Source organism: Seriola aureovittata, chromosome 7, assembly GCF_021018895.1.
Source record: "Seriola aureovittata isolate HTS-2021-v1 ecotype China chromosome 7, ASM2101889v1, whole genome shotgun sequence".
NCBI lineage: Eukaryota > Metazoa > Chordata > Actinopteri > Carangiformes > Carangidae > Seriola > Seriola aureovittata.
Genome location: NC_079370.1, coordinates 22,773,880 through 22,799,130, shown reverse-complemented (window position 1 = coordinate 22,799,130; position 25,251 = coordinate 22,773,880). Strand labels below are relative to the sequence as shown.

At 38.6% G+C, this 25,251-nt stretch overlaps 3 protein-coding genes across 4 annotated transcripts in view; 1 reads left to right on the top strand and 2 right to left on the bottom strand.

Annotated features, from left to right (window-relative positions):
* bckdhb (branched chain keto acid dehydrogenase E1 subunit beta) overlaps positions 1-3,862 on the bottom strand; it is a 53,401-nt gene extending 49,539 nt beyond the window's left edge. Inside the window, exons 1-3 of the mRNA XM_056380670.1 lie at positions 3,637-3,862; positions 2,890-2,967; positions 1,486-1,554 (exon numbers count right to left, since the gene is read on the bottom strand). Coding sequence (XP_056236645.1) covers positions 1,486-1,554; positions 2,890-2,967; positions 3,637-3,832 — 343 coding nt within the window. The 5' untranslated portion in view covers positions 3,833-3,862. The remainder of the gene's footprint in view (positions 1-1,485; positions 1,555-2,889; positions 2,968-3,636) is intronic.
* Positions 3,863-4,888: 1,026 nt separating this feature from the next.
* On the bottom strand, positions 4,889-22,267 carry ttk (ttk protein kinase). Of its 2 annotated transcripts, none has more exons than XM_056381248.1 (25): positions 21,528-22,267; positions 13,824-13,911; positions 13,509-13,731; positions 13,225-13,331; positions 12,982-13,125; positions 12,678-12,792; positions 12,507-12,588; positions 12,258-12,379; positions 11,658-11,745; positions 11,396-11,504; positions 11,035-11,257; positions 10,706-10,812; positions 10,240-10,383; positions 9,951-10,123; positions 9,375-9,520; positions 9,091-9,217; positions 8,646-8,738; positions 8,342-8,499; positions 7,490-7,641; positions 6,722-6,846; positions 6,534-6,608; positions 6,262-6,438; positions 5,482-5,578; positions 5,282-5,367; positions 4,889-5,183 (listed from the first exon to the last, which is right to left on the bottom strand). In XM_056381248.1, exons 1-25 carry the CDS (start codon positions 21,552-21,554, stop codon positions 5,115-5,117), a joined length of 3,057 nt encoding a protein of 1,018 aa, XP_056237223.1. In that variant the 5' UTR covers positions 21,555-22,267; the 3' UTR covers positions 4,889-5,114. The 2 variants fall into 2 exon arrangements, with proteins under 2 accessions (XP_056237223.1, XP_056237224.1); XM_056381249.1 differs by lacking the exon at positions 21,528-22,267 and adding an exon at positions 14,566-14,631.
* Positions 15,282-24,090, top strand: ebag9 (estrogen receptor binding site associated antigen 9). Its single transcript, XM_056381250.1, has 7 exons — positions 15,282-15,586; positions 16,084-16,178; positions 16,669-16,750; positions 16,937-17,101; positions 18,307-18,417; positions 19,136-19,227; positions 22,324-24,090. Exons 2-7 carry the CDS (start codon positions 16,096-16,098, stop codon positions 22,439-22,441), a joined length of 651 nt encoding a protein of 216 aa, XP_056237225.1. The 5' UTR covers positions 15,282-15,586; positions 16,084-16,095; the 3' UTR covers positions 22,442-24,090.
* Positions 24,091-25,251: the final 1,161 nt, after the last annotated feature.

Genomic DNA, 25,251 nt, shown 5'->3' with positions numbered 1-25,251 from the left:
CATATAGTGTCCACCCTGCATTAACCTCTGTTCTGTATAATGGCTGTGAGTGGCAGAGGTGTGCACCATCCCTTTCAGCAGTGAGAGGGATAAAAACAGCTTTACGCCCGTCACTGTACACAAAGATGAGATGGAAAATAATGATCCCTCTCCAAAGGTCAACACTTCTGACGTCAATGAAAACAAAAAGGCAAAGCCAGCTACTGTAGGACTGATTTGAGGCTCCTCATCATTAAAAAACAACAACATAGAAAATAAATTGAAAATGAACATGAAACAAGGAAATCTATTGACATCCAATTAGTTTATACGACTTTTACATCATGAAAAACAAGAAAAACAATTAAGCACTGTCATTACACGGTTTCTGTATTATGTTTAGTCAACCTGTTTTGGAGGACATGAATTTCATGGAAGAAATTTGCTGGAAAATGATGTTAGATCAAAAGGTTGTATATATTTCAATACATCTAGGAGCAACTAGTTAAAACTACTGGCTGTTCTTCTACTCCGCATTAATCTTGGACAATACCCACAGCCTATTTTATATAGAAAATTGCTTGATGCCATTGCCATGTCATTAGTTATTTCTGAACTGATTTATCTTTAAGATTGTCAACTGTAGAACCAAATTGAAGCTGTCAGCTTGTTTTAAAGGGTAAATCATCACTGAATAATACAGAGGAGATAATAATTTAATAGTTACGTAAACTGCAGATGCGTTTCTCTTCATGGATTCATACTTAAAAGTGAGTTGCAGTAGCGGAAACATCCCAATATGCTTTTTTTCATGGCAGACATTTTGACGTTTCTCAGTGAGAAAACAGGTGTAAATAATAAATTCCATTTAGTGGCCTCAGATTCAGGTTCCTGGTTTGGTTCATGCCGGCTCACTGTCATGCTGTCATGGCTTACTGGGATACTTGAATTGAACAAAGCCATTGTTAATGTTATTAGTAACACATGTGCTTTCCCTACTATGACAAGTTAAATGTCATCTGTGAAAAAGAGAGCAGGGCAGCAACAGTTTCTGCCTGATATTTGAGCGCTTAGCCTTTATAAAGCACAAATATTCAAAAGAATAAACATAATACAAGAACATATTACAATATAATGAAAACGTATGCACTGGCCCACATGCTGATATGGGGTAGATTTCTTTAGAAAAATGTTCAACCACACATTTAAGCAAAATTTGAACAACCACTGTAACACTGTATCAGCCTACTGTAGCAACTTAGTAAGACTGCTACGATGGACAAATAAGTGTAAACAGATCCTTTTGGTCCTCTGGGTGAACAATGAACAGTAATATGACCTTGTGGGGGAGAAGGTGGGGAGATTCTTCACAGTCCTATGCTGCCATCTAGTGGAAAAATCATGTAAAGTAGACTGGAGAACAGGTTGCTGATAGTTTCAACTACTCAGCAATGGTGACTTTTCAGTTGGGGAGTTGATGGTGTAAAGCGGAATAAAACATCTCACCATATTTGTCTCTCAAACCCACTGTGCATCGGAATACTCCACCAAAGGCAACATCTTCCCCAAAGATGACTGTGGATAAACACAAAACACCATTAATGATGGAAGTGCATGTTCCTCAACACACAATCAAAGAACAGGAAAAAATACACATCAGGGCTGAACCTCATGCAAAGAAAAATAATTATTTCGATCGCTACATAAGTCATGATTTTCATATTGCGATTTTGATAATATTTCGATTCATTGTTCAGTCATAATAAACAGGAGGATTCAAACAGAAACTCCTAACAAACATCATAGCACATCAGTAGCCCCACCAGTCTTGGTAAAAGGGCTGCTTCATAGCAATAGGAGTGGGGGTAGGGGTGGCTGCTGCTGCTGCTCAACATGAGCTAAAGTTGTCTACCATCAAAGACTTTTGAGGCTATATTCTTTTTTTATTATTATTTTAAGTAAATATGGTAACAAATTGAATACCATAAGTAAAGGTCAACACATTTTTCTGCCACTAGGGGTCTCTCAATCAAAACAGTATGTCATGAATCAGTGAGGCATCATGGGAGATGTTGTCTTAATTGTTAAAGAACTGAATGCTGTTTTATTTTTTAGGTTAGGATTCCTTCAAATGGACTACATAATCACAATTCTCAGTATCGTAATATTTAGCTTTCACCATCAGTTAGTTCTGAAGCTATTGTTCATCTTTGGTACTGATGATTTAACTGGGAGAGTTTAATGTTGATCCAAGTCGCAGAAAAGCTATTAGCCACATAACATTCGAGCTGCAACAATTAACTGATTAATTGATTAGTCGATCACCAGAAAATTAAATCTGTAAATATTTTGATAATTGCTTAACTGAATATGTGAGTTTTGCACCGACAGTCAGACAAAATAAGACATTTGATGATGCCACCTACAACTTGTGGGGAAAAAGTGAAGGACATTTTTTCAATATTTTGTGATATTATATTGACTAAATGAAAAAATAGCATCAGAATAATCAATAATGAATAGAATAACACTGACTGAAAAATGAATAGGATTTTTACTTCCAGAACTAAGGAATTAAAATGAGAACACAACTTGGATTCACATTTCCTGAACCCTCATGTCCCAGAAACTAGCTACATCAAGTTCCATTATATGATTTTATGCTACTGCGACCATGTTATGTAGTTCCTAAAAATACATTGACTTCGAGTAACACCCTAACATGTAAGAGTAAGTGTAACTAACATAAGATTTTCCTTCTTCAATATGGACTTAGACATAGAGCCCAATTGTAGGCCACTGCATACTTACAAAAACTCTATGTCTGTTGGTGAAGTGACAGGGTTGACGTTTTGCAGATTTTCTTCTAATAACAGCTATACAACTCAATTACTTATTTCAGTATCATACCTGCTGTTGGATCACTGGCAAGAGTGTTGTCCAAGGCACTTGTAACTGACTGGAACAAGTTCATCTTCTGTGTGGGACCTAAAAAATATATATTTAAAAAACATTTCCAAGAACTTGACATGAGCAACACTGCATTTAGATGTGGCATACTTTAGGCTTAATAGCCGAACATAACCATAAGTGACCATACCAGTTATTGCAAGAAAGAAACTACGTGATGGAATCTTGGCAGTGATTCAGAGATTGCAATCAACAGGACAAACATTTCATTGTTACAGCAAATGATACTTGTAATGTCTCTCTCCTGAGTTGTCTTTCCGGATCAATACAAATTTCAGCAGCTGAGTGAGTGCCAACATCCTGGTAAAATGTACCATAGGATAAACCGTGCTGTCATGCTGCACCAACCAGATACAGTCTTCACGTCGGCAGCCAGCAGTGTGACTGTGAAGTCTTAACCCACTTATGATTCTGTCATTAAAACTGAAAGTGTTAACAGGTCACCTGTGTGCCGACACCTTACCAAATAAGAGGATATGTTCTCCTAGGTAAGATAGTTGGGTTTCTATCCGTTCAAGTTTGCCAACTTAATAGACAGGGCATATACAACTTTTTCATATCACCTAACCTAACAAAGTGTTCATAATGCCGGTAACTAACTTTACTGTTAAACTACTGAAACTTCCAATGCTGAACAATTCGGTCCAGTGAAAGTAGCTAACGCTAGCCGGCTAGCCAGCCACTCACCATACTGTGTCGGGACGGGGTCAGGCTGGAAGGTAAAGTGCGCGGCATGTCTTCGTTGTGTTTCTGTGCGGGAGCTGCAGCCCGGGGACACTTTCAGCAAAGCGGCTCCGAAAGTGCTGTGAGCCCCGGTACCAACACCGGTAATGGAAAGTTTCGAGTTTGCACCTCGGAGAAAGAACCGTGCAGCCGCCGCCATCACTGTTGTTATGCCTGACCAGGAAGGGCAAGATGAATTAAAGTGTGCAGATCGTCTAGTACAATGATGAATCGTCACTCGGCGGAGAAAAAGTAGTATATTCCGGTATCAAGACGAAATCACGAGCAACTTCCGGGTTATCTTCTAATGTATTTGGCCTCTTTCATTAGTCTCTCTTAAACTTTACACATAATACTGGGGTTTTCTGTCAGTATTCTTCATTAAAGTGTTGTGTAGTGATATTTCAGCACCGGTCAAGTGGAAATAGAGATTATATTTGCATTCAACGCGGGGATTTGAATAATATATTCAGCAATATATATTTGAGTTAAAACTTTAAGAGCTTTTATATTAGGGGGCAACCCAGTTTATAGATACATGCTGAGAAAATAGTTTTTATCCTGTAGAAAGTCGTTGAAAGAGTGGAACAAAGGCTAGTTTAAAAAGCGATCAGTATCTACGATTAGTGGCAGAGTGAGACCTCCTGTTTCTTCCGCCCTGCACCAGCCTCCACAACCTGATGAAGGTTGTGATTGGTCAAAAGGGAGGGCGGTGTACGTGATAGAGTTTTTGGGTACAGTAGGTGCACCGTAAACTGTATGAAAAGATAGTCATTGATGGGAACAAAGATGCTAAAGGCCAAATTCACTTCATTCACAAACAAGAGGTCAATTGAAGTTTACCCAATGATAACTTAACCAAACGGCTCAAACAAGTTGCATGACTGAGTGAAGCGTTTTCAAGTCCTGACACAACTGATAACAATGAGGTCTGGGCTTTGATTTGGCCACATTTCTGCAAGTGTACAGTGCTAGACAAATGTTCAGTATGAACATCGAAAAAGCTCACCCCCAAACCATAGAAGTCTTTATTTATCTGAAAATGTGTTGCATTGTATGTATTTCCCAGTGCTCTGGTGCTGAAATGATTAACTCAATTAATCATATTAATTGGTTGACAGAAAATTAATAGGAAAATGTGATGTTTTTCTCAAATAAGTGCGATGACACACCTTGTCAGTTACCCTTATATCAGCTGAGACAAATAAACCAACTCTTAAGGGTACAGTATGTTTATTTGACTATACTGTATGCTTACATCGAGTATCAGGAAACATAAGTAAAAATGAAAAAATTAAGCTATATATTTCGTTTCAAGGACATAAACATACAAATATAGGTTAGTTAGTTTCTACAGGAAAAAATATAGTTTCTGTACTGGTTACGTACAGTGGTTAAGGGTCAACCAAAAAAAAAGATCAGCATCACATTTTCCAGAATAATTAGGTTGATGACTTTGCACACTCTGCAACATCCAACTTCCTGCCGCTGCTGCACATTTTGGCCAGATTCTGTAAAAAGCAGAGAACACGGTTATTATTAAGAAACCCACAGATGGAGAAAAGGTTACAAGTTCTACTGAATGAGCAAGAATTTGTAGCTTGCTTACATTTGCAGCTCGTATGATGCTGTTTGGAGACTGGAGGGCAGCCAGGTCTGTTAGGATCCTCTGGAGATCACTGTTACATGGTGCCTCTGAAACAGGTGAAATGGGGACAGGTCAGTGTCATGTGGTGAACAGCAAAACTGGCTTGAGTGAGTATGAGAGACAGAATGAGAGAGAAAGATAGTGTGTGTGTGTGTGTGTACCTGGTTCAGGTTCTGCGTGTGGCTTCATCTGCAGATATGGATGCTCCAGCAGCTCTGCAATAGAGATTCGTTCTCTGGGGTTTCGTACCAAGCACCTCTAGAACAATCAGACAATAAACAGCTTATTGAATTTTACATCACTTCTGCAATACTTCTAAATCTATGGATTTGTCATGTGAAACATCTGCTAATAGATCAGAACAAATGATAAAATATCAAATCAATATAAATTGGATGAAAATGAATATAACTGATCGGCACCTCTTCCCCAGAATAATCTACCTATGCATAACATATTTTTGCATCTTTTTTGTACATAACAGACAGATTTGTAGAGATTTATTTTCACTTTCATCCTTTCCTACTGATAAAAAAGACAAAGACATCCACTTCCTACACTGTACTGTGCATAAATGCATGTACATAAAAGTACAATGAAGTGCTTTGTGTAGAAATGTAAAATTCAAGAGGTCAACATGTGGTTATTATGGTTAAAATGAAACCTTTGGGAGTTACGTCGATTATAGCAAGTGCAAAGCATACTGTCTGATTCACCTCTTATTTTTCAGAAAGGTCAATATGTTCCAAGTGTGCAGATTAATTAATCAGTTGAACACAAATGTTTAATGGTCAGTATGAGCTTGATCACTGTCATTTCAAATGTCCATTAGTGCACTAAATGTATTCAGATACCAGTGCTTAATTGTATAGGACATGTCATGTTTGCTCATATCTTTTGTTCTCACATCACACTGACACAGTGCAGTTGTGGTTTCTCACCTTCAACACATCCAGCAAATCCTTCTCCGAGATGTCAGGAAATTCAATCTTGTGGGAGGGATCAATGATGGCGTGCAGCTTGGTAATCTGATTAGTGATACTTTGGAATGGAGTCTTCCCGTAAGTCATACAATACAGGATACATCCAAGCGACCACACGTCACCTTTGGGGCTGATCTGTGGAACACAATCAGACATTTCTAACCTCTCCACTTCATTCACAGGTTATTAAACAGATTGTTGAATCAATAAGAGTGAGTAAAACATGATACCTTTGAGCGTGCTTTTCCTGGCTGAGATGACGTGTCTTTGATGGCTTCAGGGGGCATATAGTTCAGGGTTCCTACCTGTGTTTGACAAACAACCATGTGTTACGCACGTAGAGTCCAATCACCCGGGCTGCATGTTAACGCTACATGTTAGAGACATGTATGACATGTCATTAACAAAAAAAACCTACTTGTGAATCCTTCATGATGCTCGTCACATCTGGTTGGATTCTGTTTGCGATGCCAAAGTCAATCAACTTCAGTGAGGCATTCACTATGACAAAGTTAGCTGGCTTCAAGTCACTGTGGACTATTCCTGCATTGAAGATGTAGATATTTGGCACAGTTAGGAATCAAGATCATTTTAGGGCATTTTCACACCTATAGCATTGTTTGCTCTAGTTTATGAGTTTGTGAACTTTAAACTTTTTTAAAAAGAGTTTTCCTCTTTGGTAGGGTTTCTTTTCACTCTGCTTACTGGGCAGATGTGTCTGAAGCATGAAAGTAAATACAGTAAGAAGGTCCTGTGTTATACAGTAGCATATCTAGAATGCATATTTCTGTGAGAGAAACATTGCTATGCAATTAAAGACGTAGCAATGGCAGAGTCGGCTACAGTTTACCGCATCCCAGAATGCCAAGTACACCCGGCCACAGGAGCCGTTTAGCTCAAACTTGTGGAGTACACCTGGCATTTGGGTGGGATCAAGATCGGCTCGCATCCCCCCAACAAATGAACCACTCGATAGTTCCTTTGGGACCAGACTGAAACCACCTCCTCTCAAAAGGTCTTGGTGTGGTTGTTTTAGTCTGAACCCATGAGTGATTACTGTGTCACACCTGGCCGAACGAATCACACCAACGCAGAAAAACAAACTAATTTTCCAAGTTAACCAGACTGAAAAGCACAGGTGTGAAAACAAACCAAACAGCACTCAGAGCTTTAGTAGAAAAACAACCGTGTTTGTGGATGGTATGGACGGCCTCCAGCATGTTCTTCCAGTAGAACTTCCTCTCCAGCGGATTCACAGTCTTGCGGTTTCGCAACCAAGTGTTCAGGTCAATGTTTCCACACTCCATCAGCATGTAGATGTAGCTGTTGGTAATTTCACTGCAAACACACATTACAATCATCAGGACATTTGTGGCAGAGATTTAAATTCCAAGTAGACATGAAGAACTGACACCACCTTCAAATCAACTAGTGTGGTGGCAGTGCTGTGCCTTTCAACCACAAATTAATACCACACAAGCATATTCCATATTCCTGGTGTTTTCTTATCACATATTCATATTTTTTTCCTGTTCTACAACTGCTCTATTTTCACGAACTGCTGTAATGTCACATTACAATGTTATCCTACATCATTTCATTTTCCCCATTTGCTCTATTTGTAGCATTTTACTGCTGCAACACTTTACAAAACAGTTAAACAGAGCTGCAATGATTATTTAATGAATCAATTATTTGATCATCAGAAAATGTATTATTATTTGGATAAAAATGCCAAACATTTACTGTGTCCGGCTTCTCAAATATGACGATGTGATGCCTTTGCCATATAGGATAATAAACTGAATATCTTAGGTTTGGGACCGTTGATAGGACAAAACGAGTCATCTAAAAGAAATCAGCGCCAGCTGTGGTGAATTGTGTGGGTTTTTTTTTTTTTTTTTTTTTTTTTTTACATTTTAATGACATTTTATAGACAATAATGAAAATAATGGGTCATTGTAGCTGTTTAGTTAAATAAAAAAGGTGATTACTGTACAATGTATTAATATTATATTTGGATAGGTCAGGTACTCACTAGTCATAGAGCTTTATAATTTGATCACTGTACTGCTGCAAGTGGTTCAGATGTTCAATCTCATTTTTATAACTTTCTATTGTCTGAGCATCAGCCTCCTCGAGGTCGACATATTTCACAGCAAACAGCTGCTTTTTGTGATCGAGGACCTGGTACACCTGGAAATACAAGAAAATACCAGTCAATCAACAAGGGCAACAAAAGATTGCTATAGGTAAAACATCAATGAAAATAAAATGTTGGAACATAATTAGAGTATTTGTTTGTCCCCACACATCATAGACATTCACTAATAATTTCTCACCTTGCTCGATCCACCACGTCCAATCATCTTGAGGATGAAGAACTGCTTGCCCTTAATGGTAATGGATTCATTTGACAATGCAGTAAAGGAAGCCTAAAAGTAGATTCAAACAAAGATACAGCACAGTTTAGAATGAATCCTTGTTCAGCAACATGTAAACAGAAAGGGGTTTCCTAGAAAGCATACAGTATTTTAGACAAGCTACATTACTGTCTGTGTCAATAACATTTTTAATGATCCATGCACTAGGGCATCAAAGGCTCAGACCTCCTTGGTACACAGTAAAAAGCATCACTCCAAAAAAAATCTTCCCAATTCCCAATCAACAGTGTCAACAGGTGGTTAGTGATGTGCAAAAACGGTTTATGGTGAAATGTAATATTCCAGGTGTAATACATTTTAGGCCAAAAAATAACAGCAAACGTAGGGTATGAATATGTTGTACCTGTGGAGTCTGGAAACAGGCTGCTTGGTTTAGAGGTGTATGAAACTGTTGAACAGGTCCAGCTCTGTGTGCTGCTACTGCAGAGGAAAACACCTCAGGACCTCTCTTTGCAACAGGAGTAATAAAGCTGAAGATGAGAAAGATGGAGTAGGTGTGACTGGGCAGAGTATTTGATGGTACAAAGAAGCAAGAAATACAGTAATGAGAGTTTATATGACCTTTTAATTAAATTAATTGCTGGTGATAATATTCTGGACCAGGAGACACCCAAGTCAAGATATTACCTGCTAGCAGAGGGGTTTCTGTAGCTGTTTGGTGTCTGGCAGACTGTTTGTGGGTTCACTCTGGATGGAAGCTGGAAGGATGGAGTGGGATGCGACTCCAGCAGACGTGGAACAGGTCTGGGGTCAGGTGGGCTCGTACGTTTATCCTAAAAAAAAAGAAAGAAAGAAAAAAAGAAATTGAATGATTTAATTAACACTAGGGAAGGATTTAGAGACTAAAACAGAACATTTGAAAATGTATATACATTTATAAACAAAAAGAATTCATGTTTGTACGGGTATGAAGAGAATAAACTGAATGAGCAAACTTAGACAAGATTATTATGTTATGTGTGTGTGGAGAGACCCTCACTTGGTAAACTCTCATCATGGCGACAAAATAGTTATTAATGCCAAACTCTACCATTAAAAGGCAAGCGAGGGCAGATAAGTAAACAAACTAACAGCAGCTGACACTCCCAAACAGCTTACCAAAACAATAAAGATTATAAAATAAAATAATATTTTTTATGAACCATTTCAAATGTTTGGTAAAATTGCACAGACAGTAGCAGTAGATAAGGAATGTTATCAGACCTCTGGAGAAACATGCCGGTTGACGAGAGTTGGCATCTTCCACTCTGATAAGGGCTCTTTGCTGGCAGGTTTAGGCTGCTCTACTGAGCGGTTCACAGGGACCCGAGCAGGAAGCTGAGGTTCTTGGTTTCCACCGTAGGTAGAAATACTTACTGGAGCAACTGTTTGCGAATCTCAAAAGGAAAAAAAACAAAAAAACAGGAGATATTAGACAAACTGAAGTTGTAAACCATGTCCATTCTAGTGCTTTGCCCTTCTCTTTAGTGAAAACTCTTCAGTGTCTCTCTACCTGTGAGGTGTTCCTCCACCTTGGTGGGCACTAGCTGTTTCTCTCCAGCTTTAAGGTTGCGTATGGCCACCTCCAGGAGCTCAGCTGGCCTGGCATTTAACATCTGGGCTTTGTGCAGAATTGAACTTGCTTTGATCACATTACCTTAAAAGGAAGGAAGTAGGATAAACATGGCATTAAATTATGTTTTGCACAAAGGCTGGCTAGACAAGTAGTCACTTCACTGACGAAGCAAAGCTTGAATCACTGCACAGTTGTAAGCGTACTGGGATAGTTGCTAACCTTAAGCTACTTTCCATCATTTTTAGAGTTGTTATAATCACTGCTGCAAACAGTAATTCTACATGTATTCATTTATTTACCATCTATCCCAAGTGTGTGCATTTCATTTTGTTTGTCTTTGTTTGTTGTCCGTCTATTCCATACATCAGATTTCTGGAAAATGAAGATAAATAATCCATCATACCTTGAGAGACCTCAAACTGGGCATGTGCTATGTGGACAAAGGCGAAGCCTTTACAGTTGGATCTTGCCACTATGAAGTGGTCCTGAGCTTCATCTGGGTCTTCAATCCTGGAGAGAAAGAAATGTTGTTATATCCAAGTAACATGTGAGAAAGATTTGATATACTTTATTTCAACAACAATGGCCTTTTGTTTTGTTTTTTTTATCTTAGCTTATAGAGATTGTATATGTATACTATAAAAATATTAACCACACATACAATGAATTGTCCCCAGCACATGCCACAATGTTCCAGACTGTAATGCAGATATAGTTTTGTTGTCGACATACCCCTTGAGTTCTGCATATCTGACCAGTATTCTGGCATAGCAGGAGTTTTTGCTGTACTGTCTGATTGGCAGCCTGGAGAAGATTTTAGAGTAACATTTCTTGAGTTTGTTCAGGAGGCTGATGTCTGTGTGTGGGTTGCCTCTTTTCTCCAGGTTCATCAGATATGTCCAACACGACTCGGGGGAATTTGTTTTGATGACCTGGTCAAAACTGTAAGTTACATCTGCCAGAGAAAAACAGCGCACCATGAAAACAATCTAAACACTAAATGCTTATTGTTCGTACAGATATAAATGTTTCATTGACTACTCAACAAACAGCCGGACATTCTGAGTAGCAGATTTTCAAAGTTGTATAGTACCTTCCATTCTCAGGGTGTCCCGTGTATCATATGTGTGAAGGAGTGTGGTAGTGGAGTCCACAGCTGCCTGATCCTCCCAAGGGCAATGCTCTGGACTGACAGCTGGTGGCTGAGAACACAGCAATATGAGAGACAGATATTACACTTCCTTCTCCAGATGAGGCTGAACATCTTTGCTGAGCACAGTCCTGATAATGTAAACTGCTGAGGGTTGATTCTGACTTTGCAGAGATCCAAACAACTGTTGCATGTTTATACTCACTTGAAGATTCATTAAATCGCCATCGACAGCATTTTTCTTTGAGGATGAGAGCCCAAATGATGGGTTCATGTTTGAGCCAGATGTTTGCCTAAGACAAAATTAAATAAGTATCAATACAACACATGTGACACTTGAAAGAAAATTATTACACATCTGAATGACATAGTCAAGAATTGGTTTTCAAAGTGAACGAGGGAAATAACACAAATCACAAAATTCTATTTTATAAATTGGTGTCATGATTTAATACTTTTTCAAGGAGTGCCATGTGGTTTCCCAGCAGTATATACACAATAAAACAAAAGCAGGGCTTTACAACCTAACAACAAAGGAGATAATACCATAGCCTAACAATCACAGCACTGCAATTTTCTTTTCACACATTTTTAAAAAATGTGTGGTGAATTGTTTGATTCAATTAATGAAATAACACAAACCACAAAAAAGTTTTTTTTCTCCATTACAGTAACATTTGGGTAACCTATGCAGCCCTATACTATAAGTAATCTTAAGTAATCTCGTTTTAAGTAGAAGCACTCATATATTTAATGTAATTTAACAAAACTGTTCAATATGGCATCCCAGACGTAATCAAATTACCTGGACAAACTGGGGGGGACTGATGCATCACTTGTCTTAGAGGGCTTCTTGTAGATGTAGTCACCATACTCATCGTCATCCTTTTCTGGGATAGAGAAAGGTACCACAGGAACTCTCCCTGCCTGTAGAGCAAAAGGTGTCTTTACACACTTCAAAATATTTGGTAATTAATTTCATGCAGCCTATGAAAACAAAAAGCATGTTACACTAAGTTGTAGTAACACAAGCAGGATGAAATGCAACTCTCACCATGCCAACTGCTCTCTTGCGTTGAGATCCAGCTCTCCAGCCTGGCAGTTGGTCATCTGATGATCCACCAAGGGGCTCAGTCCTGAAGTGCATAGATTAAGATAAAATGTCACATTGCCCACATCAAACAGAAACCTTAGAAAACACTGAAGCCTGTTGTTTTGGTCTTACCCTGAACCAAAAATACTGGAGAGTTGTAAGTCACCCGTCCCATCTGATATTCTGCTCACTTTTTGAAATTCTGACCCTTTTTTGACAGAGTCGTGCACATTAGTGTTGGGAAATACTGACAGAGAGAAAAGACAGCAAAATATGAAAATCAGATTGGAAAAGCATAAAGCAAAAAGATAATGGTTACACTGTAGTATGATAATAGTACATTGTAACAATAAAAACTGAACTTCTGAGTTGCTGAACAACAGTCAGATAATGTAACCATATTATGTCATGGAGCCAAGCATGAACAAATACCCACGTGGTACATTTTCCTTATCTTCTGAACAGGGGAGCTGTGTTTGCACTGTCAGCATACTTTGCAAGGTAGCCTCAAGCAGTTCCTTTGGTTTGGCACCCAGCTCGATAGCATTCTGCATTATGTAAACCGCTCTCTTTGTATTGCCTGGTAAGATGAAATGGCAGACACTGTAACAACCCAGATAACATGTCTCATGCAAATGTATTTATATGCACAAAAAGAACAAAAAACACATCTTGCTACCTTGAGAACGCTCAAACTTCGCATGTGCAATGTGAACAAATGCAAAGTTCTGGCTGTGAGATCTTGCCACGTTGAAGTTGGCTTCTGCCTCATTGACATCTTGAATCCTAATAAAAATGGGGCATTTCATGAGACTCAAAGAGACCTTATAAAAACATTCTAATTTATATATATTTGTAGAATGAAATTGGTGATTAAGCAAGATTTGTTATTTATGCTTTCATAAAATCTTATCTACAGTAATTAAAAGTGGAAAGACACAAGTAAAAACTTTGGTTACTTACGCTTTTAGCTCTGCAAATCTGACCAACATCCTGGCATAGCTCTCATTCTGACAATGTCTTCCTAGTGGCATATTGGAGAATACTCTGGTATAAAAGTCAATAAGTCTAGTCAGGTGGTTACGATTCAAGTTAGGGTCCTCTTTCTTCTCCAGGTCCATCAAATACGAGAGACATGACTCAGGCGAGTTTGAGCCGATGACCTGGTTAATATTGTCCGTGTCATCTGCAGAAATAGCAAAGTGTCATGACTTCATGAAGCATGGATACTGATGCATATGAACCTTACAGTGACAGGACTACGTGCAACGCCATTACCTTCATTGAGATACTTTTTAATTTTGTTGAGCTTCTGATAAAGCATGGCAAGCTGCTGCTTTCTGTCTGTATGCTCCTCTTCCTCCATCTGAAAGTGAAGAGTAAATAAATACACGACGTAGCCCGGACAACATGTGTAGACTCTTGCATGATAATGTTTGCCTCGACACCAAACACCATTCAAAACAATGAGAATTTAATGGTTCTTTACATGGTATGACATGTGGATTAGTCATACGCATGACTTCAAACCTTTTCAAAGTCAAGTCAAGCAAGTTACTGTCCAAATTTGGTAATGTTATAAGTGACATTTGACGAATCAACAGAGACGTGGTGAACAGTTAGAGCAACTGCAGAAAAATTAATTGTACCGTTACGTTAACATAATGAAATGCAGCTTTGGGGATCGTTTGTTATTAGCGTTAATTATTAATTTTCCTGACGACACTTCGTATGTTTTTTTTTTATTAACAACAATATTCATATTAAGACTGTCAATAACACATGCTGGGTAAATAATTGCACATCGTTTTTCCTTTGCAAAAGTATCTCCTTTTGTGTTTACAAAGTGAGTTAGCACAGTTAGCTAGTTAGCCAACATGTAGCGATGTTGTTAACGACAACTACCTTAGCGAATAGGTTCCCCTGTGGGTCCAATAATCTCAGGTGAAGTAAACCATATATTGCTAAGTGTATCTGTAATAACATTAAAATAACGTGTTTCAATTGAAAAAAGCCTCACCCTGTTCACGCTGTCATTGATCTCTTTTCACTTATGGGGCAGGAAAAAGGCTCGACTTCAACTGCCAGTTTTCAAATATACCACTTCCGCTCAAGTCGTGTGTTGATTGGGTAGTTTGTGGTGACGACAGGATGCGTTCAAGTTTCAAACTAATGACGGTATTTAGTCAATAAGACAACATTAATAATCTAAGAAATCGTAAAGAATTGTTATCATTATCATTGTAATCATTATGTATTTATACATCCGTGGTTACGCGAGGATTTAGTTTCATTCATCACAGGATTTATATTTCAGATTTATACAGAATTAATTTAGGCACAGAAAGGTGATAATAGTAAGCCTTCCCGTTTCGCTGGAACAACAGGAATTACTAAGTGGAAATCAGGCCACAACTATGAGGGAACAAAAACATATTTAATGGAAATAAATTCTGCGTGGATGGAGAAGTAGTATAAAAAGTATATAGTATAAATAAAGCGAAATATACAAACTATGCTTGTTTTGAACCCACCTTCTCTTGCATACGTTGTGATTAACGACTGTATATAACTGCCTTTCTATGTATATACATTAGCTGCATGTATCTATGGTTCCTACTGATATTCAAGTGTTTACAGTGAGAAATTATTGTATGGTAATAACGAAAACGTTTGTTATTTTTCCAATTTCCTGCAGCTCCTTAATGCACCAGGACCACGCTGCACTTCCCTGTTCCTGCTCCTCCCAGCTCAAAGATGGCAGCCACGGGACAGAGATGAGCGACGACCCAAATTTAGGAGTTTTGTCATGAAACCACATTGGGGTGTACAGCCGTTATATGCATGGTTTTGACATGACAGTGTTATAATTTGTCACTTCCAATGTGTCGTCCTACGAAGACAATTAAAGGGTTCAGAAATAAAATGTTTTCCTGTTGGCTAAGCTAGCAAGCAACGGTTAGCAAATAAATGAACTTGTCTTTTTTGCCACACAAGAAGAAAGCAGCTGCTCTGAGTACGGTGCATTGTCATCTTACAAGGTGAGTAACACTATCTATTTATATAGTAGCAAAGACGTGCAAAAATCCAACGTGAAGAAATAATGTAGTGGCGTTAATTTAGCTAAAATAACCGTAGTGCTTTTATTATACCTATCTTTAACATTATCATTCGGTGATTTTGTTTTACAGTACACAGAGAGGTATAAATCTGCTAGTGTAATTGCGTTTATTGGTGTTCAACAGTGTTCAGTGCGCCCGTTTATACTCAAGAAGGGTAGCATTTTAATGAGATGCTAGTGTCACGTCTCTGCAGATTATGAATAGACTGGTTGTTGGTACATAATGTTCATGCACACATATTATTTTATAAGGACTGACTCCTCACCAGCTGTTCTTAATTTCACTCTACCCTGCATAAATATTGATCTGTTGAAGACTTGCTTTACTACACATCCTGGCACACTGGAGCAAAACATGACACGTATATGCATCATTGTAAACCCTAATGCTGTATTATATCTGCTCTTTCCCTCCAGTTCAGTTTCATCATGGCCATCACTCAGTTCCGACTCTTCAAGATCTGCACATGCCTCGCCAGCTTACTTTCTTTCTTTAAAAGGTTGATATGCAGGTGAGTGCAGCTGAATGCTTCACAAATGCAATGTCCATTACCCCTGATACAAGCTATTCCCTTTATGGAGCGCTTGCCAATGTAACTCTGCTTTCCTTATTTGCAAATATAAATACATCAAAAAAATTAATATTATACCTTTGAGTTACTGTCGGGATGTTCTGGTGAAATTTGTGTCTGATCCACAACTTAATCTCTCTTCATTCACTTAGAGAAATGCACCCTGTTCACTAGCATCTATGAGGGGGTATTTTGGTGAAAGATGGATCAAATGCAAGAAGATTTAACACTAAATCTAGCCTGCCATGACGTGTCCATTTGAAATGCTTAAAGAACATTAAATTGGCAAAGTTTTCATCCCTGGCTGGCAGAACCAGCTCTGCACACTAAAAAGATCTGACCTCAGTGTTTGATAACAATGTTCTGTCCGATGCTGCTTTCTACAATAATGAATTATTTCCTCTTGACTTTTCATTGTATTATTCTACAGGAGCGGAAGAGGGCGCAAGCTCAGTGGTGATCAAATAACCCTCCCAACAACAGTGGATTTTTCATCATCGGTACCAAAACAGGTCAGTAATCCATCAATCAACAGGTCTAGCCCTGAGAAATTCAGAGCTTAGCATTCAGTATTTGGAAAGGCAAACTACAGATGTAATCACTGGACAAAATTTCTAAATTTGCATATATTTGCTTATAAACATAAACGCCTACTGCTCTTGAATTCTACTTATACATTTGACTAAAAACTGTTCTAGTCTGCACAGCCAGAGATTGAAGAATGGAGCTCTTGGGACGAAGAGGCTCCTACAAGTATTAAGATTGAAGGTGGCAACGGAAATGTTTCCCCTACACCCAACGATGTGGATGAAGAGCCTGACTACTTTAAAGACATGGCTCCCACCATCAGGAAAACACAGAAGGTATGTCAACAGACAGTGCAGCTCATCCAGTACAAACAAGCAGACCCAATTTAGTGATACAGTGGATACTGACTTTTTAGATAAGATAAATGTAAATTTAATCTCTGTGCTATTACTAAGGACGTAGCTCCTTGGTGTGTTTGTGTTAGCCTATCACAAAGACAAGTTAAGCTTAATACTGTAGCAGCTCAGGAAGTTTTGTAGCCAAGCCAAGGTGGTGGGCCACCTGACACATGTTGTCTTGTGATAGGTTAAGTTAATAGATGACAGCATAAACAATAGTGTCTCTGGACTTTTTTCCTAAAGGTTAATCTAAAGGTTTTTTTATCAATGTGCATTCATTTTTATGTTGTCAGCACAGTTGGTCTTTTTGTCAGGCGATGCAGTAAACCTTGCAACTCTGTACACTTTGTGAGCTTGCAAGCCTGTCAACTGTATATCCAAGATTCAGATGAATTTTGTTTAGAATAAAGAAAATGTTCAAAGCCGGGAAGTTAAACATGTGAGCATCAGCTGTGAGATACTGTGTGCAGCCACTGCTCCTAGGAGATAATCAAGGAGAGCTGCAGTGCATAAGCTAACTGGGCAACAGCTTGCTTCCTGTATTTGTGCAAAACTAGTCAAAGAGCACCTCTGATCAATATCTGTAGTGGACACACAAAGATGAGATAGATTTCAACCCACACATGTACCTCTAGATAATATATAATATGAGCAAATAACCGAGTTTCCCAAAAAGGCAGTCGTTCCCTTTTGGATAATATCAATAAACAAGTAAATGGTAAATTAAAATGATCTCTGCTAGGATAGATTATAAAGTAATATGGTTGTGACTGTAATGCACCTGGTTTGCATTTTCTGTTTATCAAACCTTGACAGATGTATCAGGTTAGACCAGACAGGAAATATCCAGTCTAATATGAATATATTATCTGACTTCACTCACTATCTGCTTGTATTTCCTGGTAATAGATTCCTTGAGATGCTTATAATGAATATGGACATTAAACTAATGCATGAAAGAATTCTATAATGCACAGAACACCTACATAGTTAATAACAAATAACATACATTTTCTTGAATTATGCCTAGTTTAAAAATCAAAACTACTACATCTATGCCTGTTATGGGATTGTACTGCATCACACAGTAGCTCAGTTAAATTCTGAGCTCCACTCCTCTCTCTCTGGTTTCCACGTTGCAGATAGTGCTGAAGAAGAGGGAGCCTTTGAACTACCTGGTGCCTGATGGCTCAGCAGGATTCTCCAGCAGACTGGCAGCCTCTCAGGATATGATGTCCTTCAGTCCACCCTCTGTGAGTTTCAGTTTTACAGCATCTGAAGCTTCAAGCAGGTTTTCCGCTTCTCACGTGTGTTATTTGATCATTGAAAAGTTGAGGACCGAGCAGAGTTTCTCTTGTAGAGTTGTGTAAAATTAAATGCACTTTTGTAATTTTTTATGTGAAAAATCATCAAGAACAGAATGAAGAAAATAAATAGGAAATAAAGATTGAAATAAACAACCCTCGTTGTTAAAAATGTAGAGAGACTTTATAGGTTATGTACTCTCTGTAGGCTACTTTACAAATTCATATATAATAGATTTCCGTAAATGAAATATGTGAGACTTTACTGGATAGAAAATTGAATGTAAAACCTGTTGTGTAACTCGTTAGACTAGAAGTTTTAAAGCTACAGGAAGCAAATCTTAGATGTAAGTGTTCACTCATTATCAGTCTAAATGATTACATGGAACTTCAGCAAAAACCATCTGCTAGCAAGTTTGTTGAAGGTTCATTTTAGTCTATTTCATGCAGTTAAGGGGTAAATAACTCAAATAGACCACTATATGTTAACTAGTACAAATGCAACAATGTGGACAGTACAACCTTTTGGATACAGTATATCTCTGGTAGAACTAGGTGGGGCATCCAAATAACTGTCCAGGAAAGAATTAATACACAATATAAAATACTTAGTTTGCTTTTTGGTCTTATTCAGGAATTATAGCTTGGATACTTTCCTTTTCTACAGGCTGAGCTTGGAGAAATGGACAACTGGCAGGAGGACACAAATGCCTGGGAGGACGAGTCTGATGCTGCCTGGGAAGCAGAGGAGGTGCTCAGGTAATGCATCTGTACCTATATAAAGTAGACGCAGTAGATTTGAAAAGTAGTCAGACCCTTTCAATTTTTTCACATTTTGTTATGTTACAGCCTTATGCTAAAATCAAATCAATCATCAATCTACACTCAATATTCCATAATGACAATCAGTCAATTATAAAACAGTGGGGACATGTCGTGAACAAAACATTGACATATCGTCACCATTGATATGGTGAACTTACACACGTAATAGTCATGGGACAACATTAGGATGCATCTGGAGTTGTGTTTCTGTCCGCTTGATGAATGTAAGTCCAATATTCACTCGTCTTTAGTTATGTTTTGGTCCACCAACTCCTGAGGGAAATATCTGGCTATTTAGCTGCTAAGTGCTCCACTATGTTCACCACCTAGTCTCTAACTGTGGCTGTCTGCTGTTTGCTGCTGAGCAGGCACTGTGCTGTGGCCTTTTGGAGCTTTCTCACTGAAAACAGCTGCAGCTCAAAACACTATGGGAGCGGTGAGAGTGAAGTAAAACAGTAAAGTTGCAGCTAGGGCTGAGCGATATGGCCAAAACTGTTATCACGATAAAAATTTCCATATCAGCCGACATCGATATTTATAACGATAAATGCCTCACCATTATTTCTTTCAGGTTTAAAGGCTGATTTTTGCTCCTGAGTGAAAGTTGACGAAACCAGACAGTCAATTGTGGTTTTAAACTGCTCTATTTAGTCAGAACATGACAAACACTTGCCAAACAGCAGAACATTTAAAATCTCTGAGGTATGAACATTCAAAATATGATAAAATATGCATGATTCAAATCAAAATCCTTTTCAGTCCTTTTTACTCAACAAAGTAAATAGAAAATTAAGTTCAGCAGTGTGATACAGCACACATGAAACATGACCATACTGCAAAATGAATAAAAAATAAGTAGACAAAGAAGATTTGCACAGGGTATTGGCCTGGCAATCGTCAAGGGTCCACTAATACTCGTTTGGGCCTCTAATTTCTTACTTCCTGTGTGTTTTAACGGGTGATATTGTTTCAAAGTTGAGTGGCCTCTCTTGTCAACTATATCTTTGTCCTCCGAGTTGTGTTCTGCTTTTTCTGCGGTGTCGCTCATTTCACCTTATTTGCTTACTCTGCTCCAACTTCAAGCCAGTCAGCCACTGCATGTGTCTGTAAATATCACGTGCTGGACTGCATTTATACCTCTCACCGTGCATCCTAACTTGCGCAATGCAGACCTCTATTCCTGCGACATGATTGGCCATTCGTGATTCATTTGTGGGCGTGCTATAAGCATGGAAACTAATTGCATTGAACATTTATCGAACATTTTAAATGTTTCTATTGAGGAAAATAATTCTGCGATATTTATTGCTATCATTTTATTGCCCAGCCCTGGTTGCAGCCAGACAACTGTGATCTAAAACCCCCTATAAAGCTCTGTAAAGTTGATGGGAGTTGCAGTAACAATTCTTTCCTGATCAATCACGATTGTTTTCACATTGTCATTTGATATGTTGCTATTATAAAAATATAAATTATATAGATTAAGATCCTTTTTACCTTTTACAGAAACCTCACATAAACCAGTATGCAAACATGCAGTATTTGCATTATCTGCAACCCACACGTTTTCTTTTGGGTTTTTTTTTTTTTTAAACATCCGTCACTCGTCCATGACACCGAACTGGTCTGCTTCCAACTCATCAAATGTCACCCTCCATGCATTTAACTCTCCAAGTCTATTCTTTACGACAGCATATTAGGGCCATTGTATATTTAAAAACAAAAAAAAAACAGCCAGGGGAGGGGGGTAATATTCTGTCACAAGGATCACAGTTTACATCAAAGGGAGTAACTCTGTCAGGGTAAAAACCCAATTTTCTCCTTTGTATGAAACGCCTCATTGGTGGTCCAGACATTACTTCCTGATCCTATTGACGTCAATACTTCTCTTGGTCTAAGAAACTGTGCGTCAGAAGCGACGCACAGTTAGACACTTCATTTTCACAACAGTTATTTCTGTAATTCACACTTCACACCGAGTCTCACAGCCTGTCAGTCTGCATTGTTATTGTGGATTTGTGATGTTAACCACGTTACCGTGACCTGATCACGTTAGTAAGAAACAGCAAAGCTAAGATGTAAATGCTTAAACGTTTGTCAGTGTTGACATGCTGTACCTCGTTAGCTCAGATAGCTCAGTTTGTTTTTCAGTAACTATGCCCAGCAACGTTAAATTCATTCAGATTTACCGGGAGCGTAAACCAGCAGGAGGGGAAGCTGTGGAGACTCCCTACCTGTCGACCATCTGTCTGTTCCTCCATTATTAATATTCCTTTAGTCCAGAAGTGTCCACACTTAAAAACTCGACAGAGTTTCTCTTAAAAGTATTCCAGGTTATGAATAAAGTCATCCGAACTCTTTGCAGACTGTCCAGCGTCTTGATTCGCAGTGCTCTTCATATTTCTCCCTCCTTCCAGCTGCCTGACAGTACGTATGCTTGTTTTCTGCTGCAGTCCAGCTTGTGAAGGTGGATCAGGTCTGTCTTCTTCTGGTTCAGAATCGGACTATTGCTCAAAACTATAAACAGGACCGAAGCTGCCACAACCGTTTGTTTACACAAGACGTGCGGAACGTACTGTTGCCATGGTAGTTGCCGGCAAGCTTTCAGAGGGAACAGAGTGTTTCAGACAGAGGGTGAATAGAGGACCGTACAAGATGTACAGAAGAAGAAAAGTTTTTTCAGAAAATTAAAGCATGTAGGTCTATTTTAGTAGAGACCAAGAATGAAATGATTAACACTGAAAATGGCCATAATACGTCCTCTTTAAAACAAATTTTGTTCAGTGAATTTCGGATGAGCATTGTCTGCTCACTCCCAGTGGCACTTTTCTATTTGAGTAGTGTAGGTTCTCGTCATGCCCAGCAGGTGGCAGTGTGTACCCTTTTTTTTTTTTTTTTTTTTTTTGTTTTTTTTTAAAGCAACAGCAGCACAAGCAACAAGATTTTGTGTTTCCCTCTCCCAGCTGACCTAGCTTCTGTTTATGTGCTCTGTAATGACAATCATGCGTTTGTTTTGCCTTCATGTAACAGACAACAGAAGATGGCTGAGAGAGAAAAGCGGTCCATGGAGCAGCAAAGGAAGAAGATGGAGAAAGAGGCTCAGAGGATGATGAAAAAGGAGCAGAAGATTGCCGTCAAGCTCTCGTAACACTTTAGAAATGCTCAGTTTTGAGCCAAAGGGATAGCGAGTGCAAAAGACACTGAATCAATCTTTAATCTATCTTTAAAGTCATCAAACCGACCAGGATTATCACTGTACACTTCTTATCTGTTAGCAAACTGTCCTCCTCCACCTTGTTTCCACCAGCAGCCATTTTAGTCTGTTTTTTCCAGCTGCAGAAGTGTAAAACGCATCATTCATCAGGGCAGATAACGCACCTGGTCTACTCGCTGTGTGGCAAGGTAATTTCGGTCTTCAAAGGGAGAATGGTATTCATACAACCCAGTTCATCATAGGTTAAAGGTTAGGAATCTGTTAGGTAGTGTAGAAAAATGTTCTATTTTGGTTTTTCCCAGGAACATTTGTAAATAAACTGGTACCTGTGCTACCTTCTGAGACTCATTTAGGGAGTACAATTCCTTTTCTTTGTCTTATTTATAACCTCAAAGGACAAAGGAGTGTAACTAATTTTAAGCATCACTGTATACCAGTGACATCCTTTGGTTTGCTTGATTATTGTGTTTTTATATTTATGTCTGTCATGGTCTGAAAACAGATTTTTGTTTTCTAATGAATGTTGCTTGATATTTCATCTTATCTCCCTGTGCTGTGCAGCCCTTATAACACTGGAAATCTGCATTAAACTGAAGGCTGAGGATTTTCAATACGAGTATGGACAAATGACCATAGACTAGAATCTAGCCCAACTATAAATGCTGTGGGTTCCTATGGTAATCTCATGGCTACTGATTCACATTGACTTTTTTCCTTTTCTTTTTTTTGCCGTGCAAAGGGAACTTTGCTCTTAAATAGTTGATACACTCACTGCACAGACACTATCTTTATAAAACATAGATCACCATCACATCATAATCCCTGACCAGTTTTCTTCGGCATTAAGGAAACACATTTGCCTCCTTTCTTGTCTGGAAATGCAAGGTTAACAGTGTTGGAAAAATTGGTACCACTGCCGATCGGCAAGCTGTTGTCATGGAAACAATGGCAGATAGAGAAAGGCCTTTATAAATTCAAATGTGCATACAGGATACAGTATGCCTTTGGTCCATGACTTATGAAAAATAATTTGGAATGACACTTGAATGACAAGTTTTATGTACTAAATGTTAAAATATGAAAAGCTTTGCAAGCAGTGTGATCTCATACTTTTAATGAAATATGGAGTTATGTTATTTATCAAGTGATTTATTGACCCACTCAGAGGTGCTGATTCAGTTGAAACTTAATAACATGGCTGTTTCGTGCGTGATCGGGTTTAAGAGTTTAATTAAAAGCAGGTGTTTATTTGAAGGGAATTCAGCAAACTATCAATGTGGATTAGTGCTTTCTTTGGAAATGCTCTTTTCCCAACTGTTTCCATTGAGAAAAGCTGCATGTTGTTTTGTTTTGTCATTTTGCACTTTTGATTTTTCCAAAAATGAATCACAGAGAACCCTTTGTTTCTCATCTTTTTTTCCACATTGATGTGTATGAGTTCATGTTATAAGAGTTTGTCATGGTTGAGCACAAACAGGCACTTCCATGGAAGTAATAAGTCCCCAAGCTCAATCTAGAGGGTCTGCTGTATTAGTCCTACACAGGTTTTTAATAAAATAATTTGATTCAGGTGAATATCTTTGGTCATGAGTCTGCTGCCTGATCTGTAATTTGGGAAGCACTATCTGAAGCTATAGTACTGGGGCAGAGGTACCATTACAGGTGGATGACATACTGCATGATTATCTTTGCTTTGGGTACAGCATATAGGTTTTTTGCTTTTTATTAGCCACTCGCGGTGGTGCTCTAGGGATGACGATGTTGGTCAGACGTCATCATTTTGGTCCAGACATATTTGTACAAAATTTCATGGCAATAAATCCCGACATTCATGGTCACCAGAGGATGAATCCTACTGACGTTGGGGATTATTTGACATTCTCTCCAGCCAAATGAGGTTGATAATTTTGTTTTTGACTGAAATGTCTCAGTGATTAAATTCAATTTGTTACTCACATTTGCAGTCCCTTCAGAATGAACTGTAATAATTCTGGTGATCCCGACATGTCTTACACTACTATCCTTGGGTTAAGATTTAACACTTATGTGCTGGACAATTTTTAATGACCAAATACGTGAATCCAACTTTTAACATTCCCTTTAGCCTCAGCTATAGTATTTAATGCTAATTAGCAAATATTAGCAAGCTAAACTATCTATGGTGAGTGATATACATGATACCTGCTAAGCATCAGCATGTTAGCAAGTTAGGATGCTGATGTTAGCATTTAGCTGGAGACTCCTGTACAACCTCATAGAGCTGCTAGCATAGACACAGTCTTGTTTGTAGCATCACCACCTTATAACGTCCGACACTGAGACAGCCTTTAACCTTAATTGATGGACGGTTGTCATCGCTCATCTGACCTCCATCAAAATGATGTCACTCCCATCTGTCCGGGGACACTGCCTGTCTGCCAAAACCTCTCAGAGACTGACCCAGTTTCAAAAAGGGAAAATGCACGTCATCAGTCTTCAGAAAGAGAACAAGCTATAAGGCTGAATAATTGTCCTGGGAGTCTTGAGAATCTAACAGTGTATACTGATTTTAAGTGTGTGCTAACACCACCATTGCTGCCGACTCATATTAATCTAGAATCCATAGACTAGTGTTGGGATTACAGCATCTGATGACTCAGTCTAATGCCCTATAAACAGAGATCATGGTTATGCAACTTAAAATACACTGCCGTATGGCAGTGTGGAAGAAAAGAGTAATCAGAGTAAAGATGCCAAGTGTTAGT

Coding starts and splice junctions, on each gene's coding strand:
- ebag9 (XM_056381250.1), top strand. CDS start 16,096: ATGGCCATCACTCAGTTCCGACTCTTCAAGATCTGCACATGCCTCGCC. Junction 16,751..16,936: donor CATCATCGGTACCAAAACAG/GTCAGTAATCCA, acceptor AAACTGTTCTAG/TCTGCACAGCCAGAGATTGA. Junction 19,228..22,323: donor GAAGCAGAGGAGGTGCTCAG/GTAATGCATCTG, acceptor TTCATGTAACAG/ACAACAGAAGATGGCTGAGA.
- ttk (XM_056381248.1), bottom strand. CDS start 21,554: ATGGAGGAACAGACAGATGGTCGACAG. Junction 8,500..8,645: donor GACGTGGTGGATCGAGCAAG/GTGAGAAATTAT, acceptor TTGTATTTCCAG/GTGTACCAGGTCCTCGATCA. Junction 5,368..5,481: donor ACACGCAGAACCTGAACCAG/GTACACACACAC, acceptor CACCTGTTTCAG/AGGCACCATGTAACAGTGAT.